Source organism: Macaca thibetana, chromosome 14 (assembly GCF_024542745.1).
Source record: "Macaca thibetana thibetana isolate TM-01 chromosome 14, ASM2454274v1, whole genome shotgun sequence".
NCBI classification, from domain to species: Eukaryota; Metazoa; Chordata; class Mammalia; order Primates; family Cercopithecidae; genus Macaca; species Macaca thibetana.
This window is the reverse complement of record NC_065591.1, coordinates 61,366,152-61,386,484: the sequence shown is the minus strand read 5'-3', so window position 1 is coordinate 61,386,484 and position 20,333 is coordinate 61,366,152. Positions and strand designations below refer to the sequence as shown.

At 42.6% G+C, this 20,333-nt stretch overlaps 1 protein-coding gene and 1 pseudogene across 1 annotated transcript; both read right to left on the bottom strand.

Annotated features, from left to right (window-relative positions):
• Nucleotides 1–214: 214 nt before the first annotated feature.
• On the bottom strand, nucleotides 215–1,345 carry LOC126936474 (olfactory receptor 52D1-like; annotated as a pseudogene).
• Nucleotides 1,346–17,356: 16,011 nt separating this feature from the next.
• Nucleotides 17,357–20,046, bottom strand: UBQLN3 (ubiquilin 3). Its single transcript, XM_050756168.1, has 2 exons — nucleotides 19,932–20,046; nucleotides 17,357–19,651 (listed from the first exon to the last, which is right to left on the bottom strand). Exon 2 carries the CDS (start codon nucleotides 19,613–19,615, stop codon nucleotides 17,648–17,650), a length of 1,968 nt encoding a protein of 655 aa, XP_050612125.1. The 5' UTR covers nucleotides 19,616–19,651; nucleotides 19,932–20,046; the 3' UTR covers nucleotides 17,357–17,647.
• Between the last annotated feature and the right edge of the window lie 287 nt (nucleotides 20,047–20,333).

Below are 20,333 nucleotides of genomic sequence, written 5' to 3'. Positions count from 1 at the left end.
ATAAACTCAAGCTATAAAACATGTTTTTCCTTGGAAAGTAATAAATGATGTAATGCATGTCTCAATTAATTGAATAACTGTCTTTGTTTCTTGCTTCTGTAATATGCTTCCCCCTGCACAGATCTCCCCCCACCCCACAAAATGCTTAAAAATCAACTCTTTGTTCAGGGCTCAGTCCTTTGGATGTTAATCCAACTGGGCCAGTGCACCTAAATAATATCCTCCTCAACCCAGCGGTCTCTCTGATTCCTTCTCAATCCCACTACAGCCAAGTCCCATAGTTTGTAACACAGTGTTTCTCTTTTCCACTTATGAATTTATCAATGATCCCTCATAGCTTTTATACTCTCCTCATCTTCTATCTCAGATTGATAGGTTAGGCCAAATCCTTTTCCAAGGGAAGAAGTCTCACAAAGAGATTTGACTCCAAATCTGTTTGGTGCTAGTCCCATAGATGACTGGGTTCAGTAAAGGAGGCTGCAGCAGACAGAGATTAACCAGAAAGACATGCACATGCTTGGGGACCCAGTGGTGGCCAAAGCTGTGGTTGAGAAATGTGAAGGCAGGGATGTAGAAAACGAGGATGATGCCAATGTGGAAGCCACAGGTACTCAGAGCCCTGTGCTGGGCATCACAAGATGGAAGATGAAAGACAGCATGAAGGATAAGGCCATAGGAGATGCCAATGAGGATAGACTCCAGTTCCATGACCAGCAGAGCCACAGTCAGCCCACAGGACAATACTGACAGTGATGTTGGCATAGGCCAATCAGGCAATGCCCATGTGCTCACAGTAAGTGTGTCTCAAGACACAGTGACCACAGTAGGAGAATCACCTCAGCAAGAAGATAAAAGAGGAGACAATAGCCACACTACAAAATATCCCAACAAGGCAAATCCTACCTATGACAGCATGCTTGAGAGTGGTTGTATATCTTAATGGGTTACCGATAGCCACATATCGATCAATGACCATGGAAAGAAGGACTGAGGACTCCAGAGCGTAGATAGAATGGATGCAAAACATCTGGGCCAGGCATCCACTAAAGGAAATCTCACCAGCATGGAGCTACAAAATGGCCAGCATCTTGAGCACAGTGGTAGAACCGAGAGCCAGGTCAGGAACTGAGAGAAGGCAAAGGAATGAGAACATGAGTGAATGAAGGCTATTGTTCCTGGAAATGATCAGGATGAGGGCAGCATTTCCAGCCAGTCCCACCAGGCACATGGCACAAAAAAGGATTGAAATCCAGATAAAGGCAGCCTCCAGCCCTCGAATTCCCATCAAGATAAAAATTTCATGTAGGCTGCCACCACTGATATTGAAGGCTATCAGGATACCCATTTGATGTCAGCAGACACTGCAGCAACTACTGCAAGATAAAAAATAAACAGCACAGTCCATTATTGTAGCACCTGTTCTCTCTCTAAGGCAAAAGATGCTTCACAGGTGCCTCCATTCAAATACTCATTAAAGAATTATTCTGCTCCCATCACCTTGCTTTGACCATGACTGTATTTGAGAATCTAACATCTTTCCAAAACGTCTTCTAGATTTTTCTTTCCTGTTTCCCTCTCCCTCTCTAGTGTCTCAGTTAGAAAAAGTGACAGAGGCCAGTGCATAATGTCATCATCCTACAGGACCAAAATCAGCAGTCACATGGAAGGGAAACCAGATGCTTTTTCTTAAAGTGGTGGACACTGCTATTTTCGGCCAGTGAAAATTCCTGGCAGTCCTGTGGGGTCTTGATAGACACTCTGATGATGCATGATGATGGCTCTCCACAAGATATCAGCTGGCTGTCCCCTGCTTCTTCTCTAGCCCAAGGCATACTTTTCTGGGAACAGAATGCAGGGTCACCTGAGGACACTGTGGGACACAGACCTGTGGAAGCCCAGATGTGGCACTGAGCACACCTGGGTGCAGGGATCAGGAGATGTCCAGTGATGTTCTCTCATCCACATACTGTTGGTGCCCTGCAGCCACCTGGCTCCCATAGGGATGGCAGCTGTTCTTGTCCTGGGCCAGCCTTAGGGGAATAGGGGATATGATGTCAGTGATGAGGTTATAGTTGAAAAGCAGACCTGAATGGATGAAGGGAAGGGGATCCCCTGCCTGAGGTTGGATTTTTTTTTTTTTTTTTTTGAGACAGAGTTTTTTGCTCTGTTGCCCAGGCTGGAGTGTAGTGGCACAATCTCGACTCACTGCACCTCTGCCTCCCAGGTTCAAGTCATTCTCCTGCCTCAGCTTCCTGAATAGCTGGGATTACAGGTGCATCCCACACGACTGGCTAATTTTTGTATTTTTAGTAGAGATGGGGTTTCACCATGTTGACCAGGCTGGTCTCAAACTCCTGACCTCAAGTGATCCACCCACCTCAGCCTTCCAAAGTGCTGAGATTACAGGCATGAGCCACCGCACCCTGCCAGACTCTGTCTGTTATTTGCTTTAAACAGCAACAGAAACAAAATAAATGTCTTTATCTGGAAACATGTTTCACATCAGCCTGTTCCACTGTTGAAAAATCCTACTATTTGAGTTTGATAAAGGAATATGGCTAAATGGAAAAGACATTAATCCTAAGAGCTAGCTTAGGAAATATTGATTTCAGTCACCTATCTTCCACTAAATTACCATACACTGGCCATGGCCCAGCCAAGGTCTCGAGTCCTTGTTCACATAGGAACAGAATGAAGATATGTATAATTGGTCTACCCCATCTCACCGGGGTCTAAAGGCAGCTTGCACTTCTGAGACCTCAAGGTTGAGAAATCGATGTACATAATTCTAAAAAGACATCATCATGTCCCCCATATCAAGGTTTAGAAATCAATCTGCCTTTTTCTAAAAAGTCATCATCATGTTCCCGTCTCAAGGTTGAGAAATCTATCTATATTGTTCTAAAAAGACATCATTTTCCCCCAAGAACTTATAAAATTTCTCTCAGATAAATGAAGTATTATCTCAACTCAGAGAATCAGAGCTGAGACATGAGAAATCATAAGAAACTAACAGTTTGACTCTAGGTCTGTTAGACTTAACTATTAGATTTAAGGTATTAACATACCGGAAGAGGAAACTTGTCACTTAGGAGAAGACATATTTCAACTGTAAAAGCAGAAAACAGTAAGTCTCCAAAGAACTGTGTTGACCACTCCAGGCCAGAGGAGCCCTAGGGTAAAGTCATATCTCTGCAGCAATTATTTTTATGGTGGTGGATGCATCAAACTATCTTAGGTTTAAACCATTAACTGCTGCCATATACTTAACCTTTTTTTTCTGATTCTAGAATTTTCAATGACTAAAAACTTAGGATTTGGCTGCCTAGAATAACACCTCCAGAAGATGCTGTTAGACATAAGTGACTTAAACATTTAGATCCCTCTGCAATTACCTTGTTCATCATATATTTATATATTTTTTAAAATTGTAATTAGTTTTAACCAGTATATCTAGGGTACAACCAATATTAAGGCTTGATACTTTGTAATTTCTGAGTTTGAAAGAACTTCTCAGCCAGGTGATACTTCACAGACTGAGCCTCATAACTGGCTGGCAGCCAGTCAGACTCAGCATAACTTATATCATACAAGTATTGCTAGCAAAACCAATTCCTCTGAAGATTCCCATTGGGTCATCCCTAGTGGAATCAGATATCCAAATTAAAATTTCTGCCTTTTTTTAGCAAATGTATTAATGTGTGGCAGGAAATAACATTCCAGGTAACAATTATTCAGAACCACTTTTGCATATCTCATGGTTCCAGAGATTTTTTTTCCCCACATAGACTTTGAGGTGAACCATTTCTTTGTCTCTTCCTCTGTGGATTTTGTTGTCAGTACCTGAATGTCTCCTTCCCAAGCATCACATGATGGCCTTTCCCAGTCCATTTACACACTTGTCTCTCTTAAGGCAGGAGCTCCATCCACATTACCCACTGAGTTCTTCAGCACAAGAACCATACTTTTTCTGGAGGAGCTGACATCTTTTGAATATTTTACATTGTGTATATATTCCTTTTAGAGTTATAAAATAAAGTAACAATAATCAACTTGCCAATAAACTATTTAAGTAATACAAAAAAAGGAGTCTGGACTTTCTGGAGTGAAATAATCCTGGTTTAAATCCCACTGCCATCACTTCATAACCTTCAACAAGTCATTTTTCCTTTTTAAGACTGGGTTTCATAATGTATGAAATGATATTTTCTCAAAGATTTATTTTGAAGATTAAGGAGATTATTCCTACAAAGTATAGGTCAAGATGCTTGGCACAGAGCAGATGTCTATTAAATATTATTATTTTAATACAAAAAATCTTTGGTACATCTTGTGGTCAGGTTGGTAACTGGATTGAACAGAGAACAGATAGGTCTGTCAGGGCCGACCAAAGGTTCAGGGACATTTTTAAAGCAGATGATATGGATAACTCCAAACATACTGGTGGAGAAAGTATGGTATCCAGAAAAACCTTCTGTCAGAAGGGGCATTAGCAACATAATGAAAAAGAAGTTTGCAGCTGCTATCCCCCTAGAGAAACACGAATTTTGTCAACTACCCATAAACAAGAATACCTTTGTCAGAGCCCTGGAGTCCAGATGAGAGATTCTAGCACTCCAGTGGAACAAAAATATTCAAGAGTGGATGCACTGAAGGAGTTCATCACCACTAGACCAGCCATACAAGAAATGCTAAAAAGAGTTCTTCGATTTGAAATGGCAGGACTATAATTAGCAACATGAAAATGTATAAAAGCATATAACTCACTGGTAAAGGTAAGTATAAAGTCAACATCAGAATAATGCTGTAATGGTAGTGTGTAACTCACTTTTAATCTTAGTATAAAAGTTAAAGAAACAAATTTTTAAAATATCTATATGATAATTTGCTAATGGATACAGTGTATTATGTTATAAATTGTGACATTAGTAATACAAAATGTGTAGGTGAGGAGAAGTAAAATGTAGAGTTTTTGTATGCAGTTTAACTTAGGTTATCAGCTTAAAATAGACTGTTATAAGATGTTTTATGCAAACTTTATGGTAATTCCAAACTAAAAATCTGTAGTAGGTACACAAAAGACAAAAATAAAGAGATCAATGCATAGTACTACAAAAGAAATCATCAAATCAAAAAGGAAAACAAGAAGAGAGGAAGAAACAGGAACTACAATACAGTCAGAAAACAATTAACAAAATAATGATAGTAAGTCCTTGCCTATCAATAATCACTTTAAATGGATTACATTCTCCAATCAAAACATATAGAGTGACTAAATGGATAAAACAAGATCAAACTATATATTGCCTGAAAAAGACTCACTTTAGCTGTAAGGACACGCATAGGCTGAAGGTGAAGGGATAGAAAAGTTATTCTCCATAAAATTTGTAACCAAAATACAGCGTAGCAGGGTGGCATACTGTAATTTTTTTTAACTTCATATGTTCCTGATACATTAACCTCTCCATGAACAGTCTCTGAGCAATCCACCCCTCACCAAGTTACCAGGTGCACCTGTGTGATAAGGCTGGTTCCTGCCACAAGTTCCTCTTCTTGCCTTCCCTGATTGTGACCTAATGATATTCAAATGTACCAGTAAAATCCCCTCCTGCTTCTTGCTTGTGTAGTCCACATTGACTCTCAATGGAGGTACCTGCCCCATGGGTTCACATTCTCTCTTGGCTCTCCTGCTTGATGGAGCCTGCTCCCTAGGAGTTCTTCTCATAGGGCCCCTGGCATGGCATGCCTGTGATTCCCTCTAGAAACTGTGATAATAAATTTTTATCTCATATGCATTTCTGAGTGTGATTTCCATGCCTTGTAACAATTTTTAAAGACCCCACAAAGGGACTCATTTAAAACACAATTGGCAACAAAAATGGGATCATTCTAAACTGCAGTGAAATGTCCCTCAGAGATGCCCTTTCACCTTTCATGGTTTAATTGCCTATCTAGATTGGGCTCTACTGTTTTTGAGGCCTTTCTACTCTGATGACATTCTTGTGTACTGCCTTACATGGCTTTGTATTACCTCTTCTGAATACTGCCAAGAATCCCCTTCCTAAAGAAGTGTAGCTCCTGTCCCAATCCCAATAACCCACTCCAGGATACTGCATTCCAACTTAATCCCACCAAGAGGGAAGCCTCTTTTGAATTGGCCATGTGATTTGGCTGTTCTTCAGTGCACCTTCAAGTGATTATAATTTGAATATCCCCTGACACTAGGAGTGGAGTTTCCCCCATCATAGAGTCATGGGTGTGTATATTGCTGAATGCTAGCTGGAAAGCTGAGGGAGCCAGTGGGCTGTAGTAGACTTCTAGTAAGTGATGCTGCCTGCCCTCAACAGCACTTGGGAGAAGAATATAATTCACTCTCCTGACCCCAAGAGTCAAATGGTCCTCCCCCTGAGGATAGTCCTAGACAGTACTTGATTAGACTCGATGCTGCTGGGACCAGTGGCACCTTCTCTGCTGCATCCTTGTAGCCATTGCTCATTGGTCCCCAACCCCAAGGGCTATCACAGATCCCATCCACAGAGGACGATGAATCAATGAAAAAAAAAAAAGAGAGAGAGGAAAGGAAAGAGAGGGGAAGGAACTCTTTGATCTTGTTTCCCCTGAGACACCTGAAGATGTTTCTCAGCTCATTGTAAATTACACTTAACCTGGTAAAAGCGTTGAGTATTATTAAATGCTGGTACATGTTGACATGTTAATAATCTCTTCCTTAAAGCCTGACCAACATGGTGAAACCCCATCTCTACTAAAAATACAAAAATTAGTGCAGGCCTGTAATCCCAGCTACTCTGGAGGCTGAGGCAGGAGAATCGCTTGAACCTGGGAGGCAGAGGTTGCAGTGAGCTGAGATCGCTCCATTGCACTCCAGCCTGGGCGACAGAGTGAGACTCTGTCTCAAAATAAATAAATGAATTGTCAAAAAAATAAATAATTTAAAAGACAAAATTGAGTCCACTATTGCTCATGCAGACCCCCAGGCTCTCTAAGGTTGATTGGGACACTCTAGAGAGGGTGTCCACCAGAACACTTGGGACTACCAGGATCTTCTCAGGTAAGCATTCAAAGAAAATAGAGATTACAAATAAAAAACAAGTTGAGGGGTAGAGGGACTGAGTATCCTGTGGTTAAGGTTGCTGCCTAGAGACTCTGGGTCTCTTCCTTTTTCTCTTATCAGTCAGAGACAGAACGTAAAGACAACTACAGGTGACTAAACTCCTATTTTAACAATCTCTCACCACGTTTGCCTCCACCTTCAAAAGAACTCAATACACCTTTTGCAAGCTACCCATGGAATTTCTCAGCAGCTCTGCCATCGCACACAGTCTTTGCAGACAGGCTCTTAACTATACACACCTTTCTCCTGGAGCATAGGTATGACATCACATTCATAGTATCCTCTTCCAAGGAAATGCATTTGACACGTTTATTAATGGCATTAAACAACTAATGACTGACTACCTACTGGACTCTCCAGGAAATAGGGGCTCTTACAAACTCTTAGCGTGTGGTCTTCCACTCCCACCTGCCCATTATGTTTTGGGTTTTAAAAACCAACCTTCACAACATTGGCACAGCTACTGAGGCCTCCCTAAGACAGTATGGAACCAAACTTGAGCACTGTAGGATATTCCACCAGCAGAAGAGGTAGCTTCCGCTGTTCTCAGTTCCTTGCCAGATACCATGGTGCTGGAGGAGGTCACCCTTCCCTAAACCCCTTAGCTATCTTTGGTGATCCTTGGGATTAACTGAGTGAACAGCAGTGGCAGTTCCTGGACTATGCCAATGGCACTACTAACCATGACAGCTGATAGAGCTTAGTGGAATGTTTCTGCTTTCCATCCATTAGCCAGGATGTCCCTAACAAAGGACAGAACCCAAGAAACATCACACTTAGCCAATCTTAAGGCAATCGCCTTAACACTGGATGCCCTGGCCAACAAATGGTCCCATCTTCATATGTATTATAAATTATCAGGCCATTACCTACAAATTGTCTTCTTCAAGGTAAAAAAAAAATCAACATATTAGAATCTCTTGCTCACAAATATACCCAAAATGTAAGTCAAAACAATATTAGTTTTAGTATATCTCCTCATATACCACGGTGACAATACAAGGCCTTGCCAAAACCCTCATTCCCTTCAGAGTTACAGACATTACTAACTGTAACCAAGATACACCCTTTACTTCTTAAGATACACCATGCATGCTGGGTCCTTGGGAGAGGCATTCAATAGAACTTTCATGTTCCTGACACGTCCCAGGTAACCGATTTAATAGACAGACATAATGATCTCTTGAAAAATCTCCTTTTTAAATTCCAGTCTGACTAATAAGCCTCTAAATGAGTTTCCGTTTTGCCATAGGCCTTATCCTATCTTTATAAATTTTCAATCTTGCCCCCATTCAATAAGGGCTGGAGGCCAGATGAAAGGCATGTACTCTCGTGGGATGCATTAATCATAGATTGTCCCACAGGCCAGAGAGCTATCATTCCGACATGCGACATATTTGAACATAAAACATTCCAAGAAAGTACACGGCTGCAAAGGCAGGGACTGAACTTCTAGAATGAAGTTCAAGTTGACAGGGAAATTAGGGGCTGACAGGGCACAAAGTTCAACTGCTTGACCTTCTGACCTAGGTTTTCTTAAAAGCTGTCTATGAAAAATTGGCCCCAGTGCCTCCCTATCCTGTTTTAATGTGGAGATATGACAGTACAGCCATTCAAAATAGCATTTACATTGTTAAACTCAAGTCTTTGGTTACTCTTTGACCTATTTCTGTGAATAAATCTATTTCTGTGAATTTACTTTATGAAAATAGGATTAATAAATTTGGACCAGCTCTGGGTCCCACTCTTGTTTCTGTCTGCACAGTCAACCTGGATATCATTCATGGCTTTCAGTAACACTCACACATGCTTAAGAGCAGCAAGTCTACATCTCTGGATTAGACAAATAATCCAGTATTTTTTATATTCCTCTGAATATGCCCAGAACACTTGAAGTCTAATAGGGACCTCAACTAACAGGGTCAAAACAGTATTTTTTATATTCCTCTGAAAACCCTCTTCCTCTAGTTATTCTCCTTCTTAGAGGTCACTATCCTCTTAACTGCACAAGTCAAAAGCCTACTGTCCCATGATTAATTCCATCAGCAAGCCCTTTCTACCAAGCCTCAAAAATATGTCCTGAATCTACCACCCTATCAGTACTATTATGACACAAGTCTAAACAATCTCTTCCCTGGGCTTCTGCAGATCCCAGTACTAGCTTGTCAGCTTCCACTCTTACCCTCACCATCAACTGCCAACTTAACAGCCAAGGGAAATAAGTTCATTTCACTATCTTAATTAAATTCCCATCTGTGACTAGGACTACCATGGTCCTAATGATACAGTAATGAGAACATGGAATATGTAATCTACTCTGCAAAGAATTGCCTTTTATTTTGGCAAATAGGCTCTGGAGTGCTGATGTGATCCCTGCCTAGCCTAGTGGTATAAGAGACCGTGAGCTCACATTCTTGGCCCCTTGACCTGCTAGACCATTTTGCAAAGGACGCATTGACCAAATTATGTGCACCCTTGTGAGAATTATGGAAGTGATGAGGACCTATGTCCACCTACTCTTCTGTGTATTTAATTTCACATATCTTTTGCCCTGCTTCTTTGCTCTTGCAGTAGTAAACCCAACTGAAAGCTACTTGAGCCAGTTCTAAATCACTATGCTCACTAGTATCTATCTCAGACCATAGTGCCACATGTGTTCTGAAGTATGTAAGTAAAAGGGTTAACAAAACTCCTCTGTTGCATGAGAATCTGACTTTCAGTTAAACTACTGGCTCTGTTTCCCCGAAAACTAGACAACTGTAAAATACCAATTATATTGCTAGTGTGAAAACTGTCATTACCAAAATGGAATCATTCATGTCAAAATCAAACTAAATGGAGCCAGAAAGTCCATTTAGTTTGGGACCTTCATAAAAGGAGGGTCCTTATGTATATATGCCTGATAACAAGAACTGTCACAAGGGACTCTGCCAAAACCACACCTTGGAATTAAGCCACTTCGATGAGGACATCTTTCCAGTAATAGGCAGTCCTAACTGTGGCCTTGCAAGTAGCTCTACTAAACCACAACCCTGTAGTCATGTCACTTCTATGAAGACCCACTCCTAGCTGTGGTCAGTGCACATGTCACCATCTGTGGGAAGCCCCTATGACCAATGAACTTTTGTTTCAAAACAACCTTCATATAGTTCCTTTTGCCTTTGAACGTTTTCCCTTGCCTCCACCTCCCTGAATATGCCTATGATCTGTCAGAGCATGCATATCCCAGGTTATAGTCCTATTTATTCCTGAATAAACTATTTATTTGGCAAGCTTGTCTCTCTGCTATTATTTAGGTTGACACTAGGCAGCACTGTCTGTGATAGAAATGACCCTTGATTGGCAAACTTTTCTGAATGGGAAGAAGTTGTAATGAATCATAAATACCTGTTGGAGATTCCATGCTTTGGGCAGCCCTGAGTCTGGGGAAATTATAATAAGGCGTTTCTTGCAGAGTCTAGAACACAGGTGTATGGAAGGCTGAAAAGCATATTAGCTACTATGGGGCATGAGGGCTTAACCTGCAGCATCTCTTTGACTTGCCTGATACAGATTTTGACTGCTTACACCTGGGAGAAGATGACTTCTGGGTGGCTATACTAACCTATGCCTGGGTTACAATAAGAACTCCCACCAAATGAGGAATGCCTGATTCTGCCCTACTGGTGATTTTTGCTTTGTTTTCTGTGTGCTTTGAGTAGATTCGGGCTAAATGTGGCGTATGATAGTCTTAAAAGCTTATTTAACTATATCAAATAAAATCCTGATGGGAGTAGCAAAAGTTACCTTCTTATTATACTTAGGATAAAATCCAAATTCCTTGACTAGCTGTAAAGCCTCACATAGTTGGACTCCTGCCTGTTTCCTTGACTTCCTCTTGCTGATAATTTTCCTCTTGTCTAAGAAGCTTGACCACACTGGCTTCCCTTCTCCTTCTAGAATACACCAAGTGCCCAACTTACCCTTAAGGCTGCCACAGTAGCTGTTCCCTAAGACTTTATAACAAGATTGTCCCTTTTAGTTATTCACATCACTTTCTCACTAATTCACTATCCTATCACTATATTTTGATTATATGCATAGAATTTACCATTATATGATATTTTCTCCTTTGCTTATTAATTTCTCCCTGTTGTTTTTTATTATTATACTTTAAGTTCTACGGTACATATGCATAACATGCAAGTTTGTTACATAGGTATACATGTTCCATATTGGTTTGCTGCACCCATCAATTCATCATTTACATTAGGTATTTCTCCTACTGCTATCCCTACCCCAGACCCCCCAACCCCCGACAGGCCTGGTGTGTGACATTCTCCGCCATGTCCACGTGTTCTCGTTGTTCAGCTCCCACCTATGAGTAAATTCTCCCTTTCTTTAATCTTGCACATTTAATCTCATCAGAAAGCTTTGTAAATTCTATCTCCAAAATATGTTCTCAGTTGTCCACTTCTTGTCATACACACATGTCAAGAACCCTATTCTAAGCCAATACCATCTCTCACTTGAATGACTACAGAGGTCTTCAGATTGGCTCTGCTTCTCCACTTGTCACCCTCTCATTCATTCCCTGTGCAAGATGAGAATGAATGTCTCTGCATGGGTGACAAACTTTCATGACCTTGCACTCACCTGTCTTTCCCACGTCACCTTGAAGCACTCTCCCTCTCGTTCTCTGTACTCCAGACACACTGGCCTTCTTTAATTTTTCCATGAATGTATTGAGTTCTAGTCAAAATCAGGATTCTCTTTTATCCTTTCTCCTTTGCATGAGACATTTTTCCCCTAGCTCTTTGAATGTCTAACTTCCTCTTACCCTTCAAGTCTCTGTATAAATACTTCCTCCAGAGAGATTCTGACTATCCTTCTAAAAATATATCCCTCCTCCTGCCATATACACTAGCAAAATACCTTATTTCCTGCATGAAATTTGTTATAATTATAAATCAATAATCATTTATGTAATAGAAGATGATATAGGATAAGAGTGAAGAGTGTGGTCTCTAGAAAGACTGGTTCAAATTCCAACTTCAGCTCAACCATTCACTTGCTATGTAATCTTGGACTAGACATTTTACCTTCTTATGCCTTAGTTTACTTACCTGTAAAAATAGGTTTAATTATAGAGCCTACTTTACAGGGTTTTTGTAAGAATTAAACAACTGTTTGCAAAGGCTATAGAACAGTGCCTCGTTTTCTGTAAGATCTCTGTAAGAGTTAACTGAAATCTGTCATTGCCACTATATTTTAAACTCCTTAGGGTAGGAAACATAATGTTGTTTACCATTGTATTCCTAGCACCAAACATCGTTTCTTACATGTAATGTTCAGGAAATATTTATTGAACTGTGAGTGTCAAAGGGTAATTAATAACTTGGAAAACTTGATGATATATTACCAAGTTAAAAAGGTAGGTTATGAAACTATGTACAGTACAATCATGGTTGTATTAAAATATATAAAAGGACAAACATCCTGGTATTGGTAGTGCTGTCTGGGTAGTGTTTTCTTATATTCTTATTTTACCTATCTTATGTACAACTTACATACATACAAATTATTAGAAGAGTAGAGGCTTTGCAACTATTTATCAAAGATGCATACACTTGATTGCATGAGTATCTATTAAAAAAAGATCTGGCTGGGGGCAGTGGTTCACACCTGTAATCCCAGCACTTTGGGAGGCCGAGGCGGGTAGATCACAAGGTCAGGAGATCGAGACCATCCTGGCTAACATGGTGAAACCCCGTCTCTACTAAAAACACAAAAAATTAGCTGGGCGTGGTGGTGGGCGCCTGTAGTCCCAGCTACTCGGGAGGCTGAGGCAGGAGAATGGCATGAACCTGGGAGGCAGTGAACCAAGATCGCGCCACTGCACTCCAGCCTGGGCGACAGAGCGAGACTCTGTCTCATAAAAAAAAAAAAAAAAAAAATCTGAAGTAATAATAGCACAGTTTCATCACAGCCTAATTCACTCAGAAAATATAATGAAAAAATTGTCATTCAAAATAACAATCAGAAAATGTCACGTGTAAATAAACCCAAATGTGTAAAACTTATTTGAAGAAACTACACTTTTTTTTTTTTACAAAGAAATAAAGTTTAATAAACAGAAACATTTCCTATTTTAAAAGGAAAGACTGCCTATTGCAAATTTCTCAACATTGCTCCAATTTATAAGTATAATGGAAAGCCAATCAAAATCTCATTTGGCCTTTTCTGAAATTTGACATCTGCTATAAAGTGTACTTGGAAAAACAGACAAAATTAGTCAATGATATTTTGCAATGCCAGGCATTATTCTTTTTGTCATTCAATATTTCAAAGTTAAAATAATTGAGGAAGTGTAGTATTAGATGAAATAAAAAGCAAAGAAACAAATAAAAACATCTACACATATATAGGCTATGGTAATGACGACATTTCAATCTAGTGTAGACATTCACAGGACTCAGGGGGTAAAAATTTCAGTATCACAAATTCTGCCCTGCTCTACTTTTTTAGGGGTAAGGATTGAAGCATAAATTAAATTAACTTGATTTATTGCAGTGATTAAGCGTATAGGCTCTGGAATTAGACTATCTAATCCTGGCTGTAATATGAAGTGCTTTATAGCTTTAAGGGATATACTTCCCCTCTTCATTTGCCTCAGCTGCCCTCATCCATAAAATATGGATACTACTAATACCTGTGCTAAAGGACTATTCTGTGGAATCAGATGTAAAAAGCTTGGAACAGAGCCTAACATATAGTAAAGCCTCAATAAGTGTTAGCTATTAATATTAAATAAAAACAAGTAATGAAATCCTAAAACATATAGAAAAAATATGGGGATATGTTTATGATGAAGATATTAGTTCTGGTTTTTTTTTTTAAAAAAAAAAAGGAAATAACACTGATGCTTAAAAGCACTTTTTATTGTTTGGATACCTTTCTCCTTAACTGCTGTCTACTTTCCTGGCTAATTGTTACCCAAATCAGTTCTCAGTACTGCAGACTTTACCATGGTTTGGTTTTCTGCTTTCTAGCAAATCTCTTGGTCTGAAGAAAGAGTACAATTTCTTTGGAAAGGGCCAGGCAGTAGGCCCAGCATGACCAAAACTCTATGACTATCTTCTCTTCTCCACCTGTATAACCCCCTTGGCCTGTCCTTCCACAACCCAGATTTGATCTTGGGCGATGGCTGATAGAGAGTAAGAATAGGGACAGCAGATGGGAAGTCCTAGGAGGCCTGCTCTTTCAGCAACATCAGCCTGCAGGGACCTCCTCCCCCTAAAATTCTCATAGCTTTTATTTTCCAAAGCACAAGCTCTGGTCCTGTGACATCTTTAATTTGATTTGTATCCACCCACTGTCCCAAATCACTTTCTCATTTGTTTGCTCACTTAGTCACTCATTGTTTAACACTCATTCAATCATTGATTGCACACTTTCCATGTACCAGGCCCTACCTTAGCTGCTAGGTAGAAGACAGCGACCCTCCCTGCCCCAGAAGCCTCCTCCTCCTGGATTCACCACCCTGGAGCCAGGCATGAGGCTGATGAGTTTACTCTCTGATGAAGCTACAGCAAGGAGTCCAAGCACCCAGCCAATTGTGAAGGGCTCTAAGAGGTTATGGCAAGAGAATCATCCACTAAATGAACACTCTTCTCCTTAGCTAAGACTCTTAGACCCGGTTCACCTGCTGTCTTCTTTGATGAGCAGGGCTTAACTTCAAACGAGCCTCAGGCTTTCTTTACCCCAGATGGAAGGCAGATAAAAACAGTAACATCGGCCGGGCGCAGTGGCTCACGCCTGTAATCCCAGCACTTTGGGAGGCCGAAGGGGGCAGATCACGAGATCAGATCGAGACCATCCTGGCGAATATGGTGAAACGTCGTCTCTACTAAAAATACAAAAAAATTAGCCGGGCGTGGTGGCGGGCGCCTGTAGTCCCAACTTCTAGGGAGGCTGAGGCAGGAGAATGGCGTGAACCCGGGAGGCGGCGGAGCTTGCAGGGAGCAGAGATCGCGCCACTGCCTTCCAGCCTGGGCGACAGAGCAAGACTCCTTCTCAAAAAAAAAAAAACCAAGTAACATTTCTTCCCATTAGGTTGTTTGTTTTTTCCTCAGACCTACCTGGCCTTCCAACTAACAGGGCTTAACTTCATATGACCCTCAGGTTTTCTTTGGCTCAAATGGAAGTCAGATAAATGCAGCAACATTTCTATTAGGTTGTTTTTGTCCTCAGACCTACCTGGACTTCCAAGGATAGAAATTTGGGGTTCAATGTATATCTTCCCCAGTCAGAGGCAGACCCAGAGAACTCGCCTTATCAACTGAAGAAAATGGAGAGGCGAAAGTTTCCTCTTCATTTCCCCTAGCACCACCATAAACAATAGGTTTTTCTTTAATCTGGACAAAAACTATCCCCTAATGGGGAGCGCAGTGAGGGGAAACTGAAGCTGTATTAGTCTGTTTTCACGCTGCTAATAAAGACATACCCGAGACTGGGCAATTTATAAAAGAAAGAGGTTTACTGGACTTACAGTTCCACATGGCTGGGGAGGCGTGCTCACAACCACGGCCAGGAGAAGCAAGTCCCATCTTCCCGGCATAGCAGCAGGCAAAAGGAGAGCTTGTGCACAGCAACTCTGGTTTTTAAAACCGTCAGATCTCGTGAGACCCATTCACTATCACCAGAACAGCAAGGGAAAGACCCGCCCCCATGATTCAATCATCTCACACCAGGTCCCTCACACAACATGTGGGAATTATGGGAGCTACAAGATGAGATCTGGGTGGGGATACAGAGCCAAATCATATCAAGAGCCTTGTGCTCAACCTAGACATCGAAACCTAAATCGCTAGAATAAATGTTTTCCCAAAGGCTGCTTTTATCTCCTTTAAGCCTTGCGCTAGCAGCTCTAAGTTACACAGGATGATCAAAATATCCTGGGCTCCAAGTAGAGGTTCTCTCTCTCCCAGTACTGAGTCTCTGACATCTAAACACACACCAGAGCCACTTTTAGATAGCCCCCATCAAGACCTCTTTACTTCCTTGACAGGAATATAGTGTGAATGTTTCTTATGTTTACACTTCCATTTTACGATGAAACTGATTTAACAGGCTTTTACATATGTACATAGAATGTACCCATGTGAAGATGTATTTAAGCGGATGTGCATTTGTCTACAGTGAGTTTACCTGACACATTTATGTGCATATGGATTGGAAAGCATTATTTACCGGCTTGATTTATGAACTGTAGCACTTTTACCCTAGAAGTACATGGGTAATGCAAAGCATCCTTGAATGCAAACAAGGATTTAGTCTGAGATGCCAAGGGCATCTTCCGTATGTTATGCACGTCCTATGTCGGTGCCTTTGTACATAATAGCTCTTCTGCAGGAAAGCTCTTCCCTCCTCCTTCAGAGCTTTACCTACTTAATTCTTAACCACTTTTTAATTCTAGTTTGCAGTACACACTCACAGAAGCCTGTCTCTCCAGACTAGATCAAGACCCTGTTCATGCTATTTCACAGCTCCTCATCTTTTTCTTTACACCACTTATTATAGTTTGTAATTATATATAATGTGAATTGTATAGTCACAATTTGCACAATTCTTGCTATAAGATCATAAATTCATAGAGGCAGGGCAGTGAGTAAAACTCTTTTTCTCATATTGAATTCCCAATAGCTAGCAGAATGCTATACACAGAGTAGGTCTTCAATTTTGAGCTTGAAGTTGCAAAAAATTAACTCTCTGAATCTGGTTACAAGGGACTGTATAAAGTCGGTGAGATTCAGGAATCTGAGAAGTCACGCTGACTCCTTTGCTGCTCTATCTGCTCAGAGATCAGCATCAAATCCTGGAAGTGAAAGCCACTTGGGGGATAGTCTTCAGGGGAAGTTAAAGAAAGAAACTGTACCCATTTTTCAGTCAGGTTAGTGGTAGGGAGCTCGGAAAACCAGAGCACCTGGTAGCAGCTACTACAGGACACAAAATCTGAAGAAACGCTGAAAGAACACTGGGAAAGTTGCAGGCCTCAACCTTCAAAAGGTTGCAACAACATTTCCTCCTCTGTTCTTCAAACCTGTGAAGAAGATCTTCTAACTTCAGATCTTTTAGTTTCCCTCCAAGTCCTTCCATCCATGTAGAGACAGCCCTTATCACTACCTCTTCTCCCGTATCCTTCCTTTTTTCTCATAGCCCACATGAATGAGACTCAGGCAAGAGTTCACATTGGAAATTGGGTGTAATTGCATCTCAAGATAGGCATAAGCAGAGCTCAGACCGGGGCCCCCCGATGGTATAGTGGTACAAGTGGTTGACTCATACACAGTGCCTCCACTATGTTTTGGCAATTAGTCTTCCTCGTTGACTCTGGAACAACATTGCCTCCACAGTAAAGGGCATCATAGTAAATTTTGTTTATAATGCAGCTGTATTCAAAAATGGGAGAGCTAGGGAAATAGGATATGGGAAAAAGGCACAGAGGAAAACGTATGGTCTGAATGACTAAGGCTCCTATGACTGTCTCAGCTTCTCCGCAGCAGCATCCACATCGCCCCCCGTAGCAATGAGGGCCTGAAGATTGGCTTCACGATTCAGAAAGCCCATGGACCGCAGTTGCTCCAGCTGCACCTGAAAGTGAGCCTCAGGCTGCAGCTGCTGGGGATTTGTACTAACTAAATCTTGCAGCATATGGAGAAAGGGAGGGGAATGGAAGCCCAGCTCTGCAGAGTCCAGTGCTGGGAACACCTCAGGAGGTGGATTTGGGAGAGGATCCTCAGACATAAGGGGATCTTCTCTAGACTGTATACCTCCTGCCACACTACCCATCCCCGCTAGGCAAGGCATGAACCAGAGTAGGAGGCGAGGTGCTTCAGTAGCTAGGACCTGCAGACCCTGCTCAATCTGCCGCAGGGCTTGCATGGCACGGGGGTTTGCCATGGCTGCCTGAAGGTGCATCAGCAGTGGCAGCTGTGGTTGTATCTCATCCTGTAACTGTGGAGCCGGATTCATGCCATCTGGCCTCAGAGATCTTGGATAAGGTGGGGATGGCAGCCAGGGAGGCTCAGGGATTCCAGGAATGGCTGCCGTGGGGGAAGAGGTTAAAGGAACAAATGGAACCCTGTTGGCAGAATCTCCCAGCCCCGAGACAAGATCAGGCAAGTTTGTGCTATGTCCAGTAGGGCTTTTCCCTGCACCATCTTGGTCTCCACCTTTTCCAGTACCATTCTCTGTGGGGTATCTCAGGAAAGCTGGGCAGGAGGACCTTCCCTTGATTGCTACTGACTCCTTGGGGAGAGGCTGGCCTGACCTAGGCTCCTGAGATGAGGGTGACAATGGGGGAACTCTGTTTACTGGTGGTGGTCGTTCCTGGCTTTGGCTGAGGGCAGATGCTGTCCCCTGTAGATAAGTTCCTAGGGACTGGGGGTTCTCGTGTAATTGCTGGAGATAGTCATAGAGTCCTATAATACCCAGAAAGTTTGGAAACCTATTTCTGATGTCAGCTGCATCCTGATCCCCATCCTGCCTTTGTTGCCTGCTACCTGAGCCTCCATGTGTAGAAGTCCAGGGGTTGGGGAGAGGGTCACAATTCTCCATCCTTGAAGGTTGGCTTGTGGTGGTGGTGGCATTATCGGTAGTGGCAGTGGCAAAGGGATTGCCACCAAACTGCTCCTGGACTGCATTAAGCATCGGGTCCATAATATCTGTGTACATAGTGCGAAGCACATTGTAGCCACCGGGAATGCTCTCCAAGTTACTGAGCACCCGGTCCTGGCTACGTATCATCTCCTGCATCATGGCAGGGTTACGTAAAAACTCCAGTGTCTGCCGCATAATTTCAGGGTTGTTGAGAATATGCCCAATCTCAGGGTTGTGCTGGATTAGCTGCTGCATATGGGGGTTGTCAAGAACCAGCTGGCGTACCAGGCCTGTGTTGGACAGCAGACCCTGGATGAAGGGGTCATCAATGAGCTGAGCCACAAACTCAGGCACAGACACATGCTGCCGCATTAGTGAGCTTGGCTGGTCAGGGAAGCCACGATAGGTCAAGCCCAGCCCATTGAGGCCTGTGAGGAGACCTAAGCTGAAGGCAGGGGGCCCATCTGCTGGGTAAATGGAGCTTGGCTGAGGGAGTGATCCAGGACTTGGGCCCTGGGTAGGGACAGAGGCAGCTGGGCACTCACTGCCCATGGCACGGCGCTGCATCTTGATGACCAGGTGGACAGTGAGGCCGTCTCGCACTCCACACTGTGCCAGGGAGTCAGGATCCTTGAGGATTTTGCCAGCAAAGATTAGAACAAGCTGATCAGGGTGGGCCTTAAAGCGCTGAGATATCTCTTCCTTCAGCTGCTGGATGGTGCATGAGTCCGTAACTGAGAAATCCTCCTTGTCTTTGGGCGTCTTCACTGTCACCTTGATGAGGTGGGGATCCTGGACTGGTGCTGGGCTGCCCTGTGGCAGGGCTTCTCCACCTTTGGCCATGGTGGCAGCAGGAGGCCCAGGTCTGTGGGGACACAGCTAGGGGCATGGGGATGGGAGACCAAGATCATCCTTTCAGGCAATGGCAAAAGTAGGAAAGGTGAGCATGAAAAGGGGCTTGAATATCAGGATAGGGAAAGCTGCAGGGTCTACACGAAAGGGGCCATGAGGTTTCTGGGGCAGGATGCTTTAGGAGGATTGCAGGATTGAGACATGTTGGAATCAGGGGAGGGAAATACAGGGCCCTGGGAAAGAGGTCTGTAGTTGATGAGTACAGGGACAAAGGTAGGAGGAAGGGCCCAGGCTGGGGTGTACATACCAGTCAGCTGTGGTCCCGTCCTTCTCTTTATGCAAGGCTCCAAACCTCCCTCATCTTGCTACACAGCCACCCCTGTGGCCTTCTGGGTCAGAACCCGCACTATCAGGTCCCTTCTGTGACCTCAGTGCTGACGTCACAGCCTCAATCAGAAGGTTCTTGAGACTTCTCTAACGAGCTCTGGATCTCTGGGAACTCTTGCTGTCCCATCTTTTACCACTTCTACCTTCTTCCACCTCAAGTGCCTTCCTGTGGAGACTTCTGTGGAGGCTCAGACTGGGATTGGAACATTATAAAACATCTCTCAGTCCTCTCTGTCTCCATTCAGACCCTCATTCAGCTACTTCCTGGTCCAGGGGCTTCTTCCTAGTATCCTATGTCCCAGTTTTCTGTCTTATTCAACAT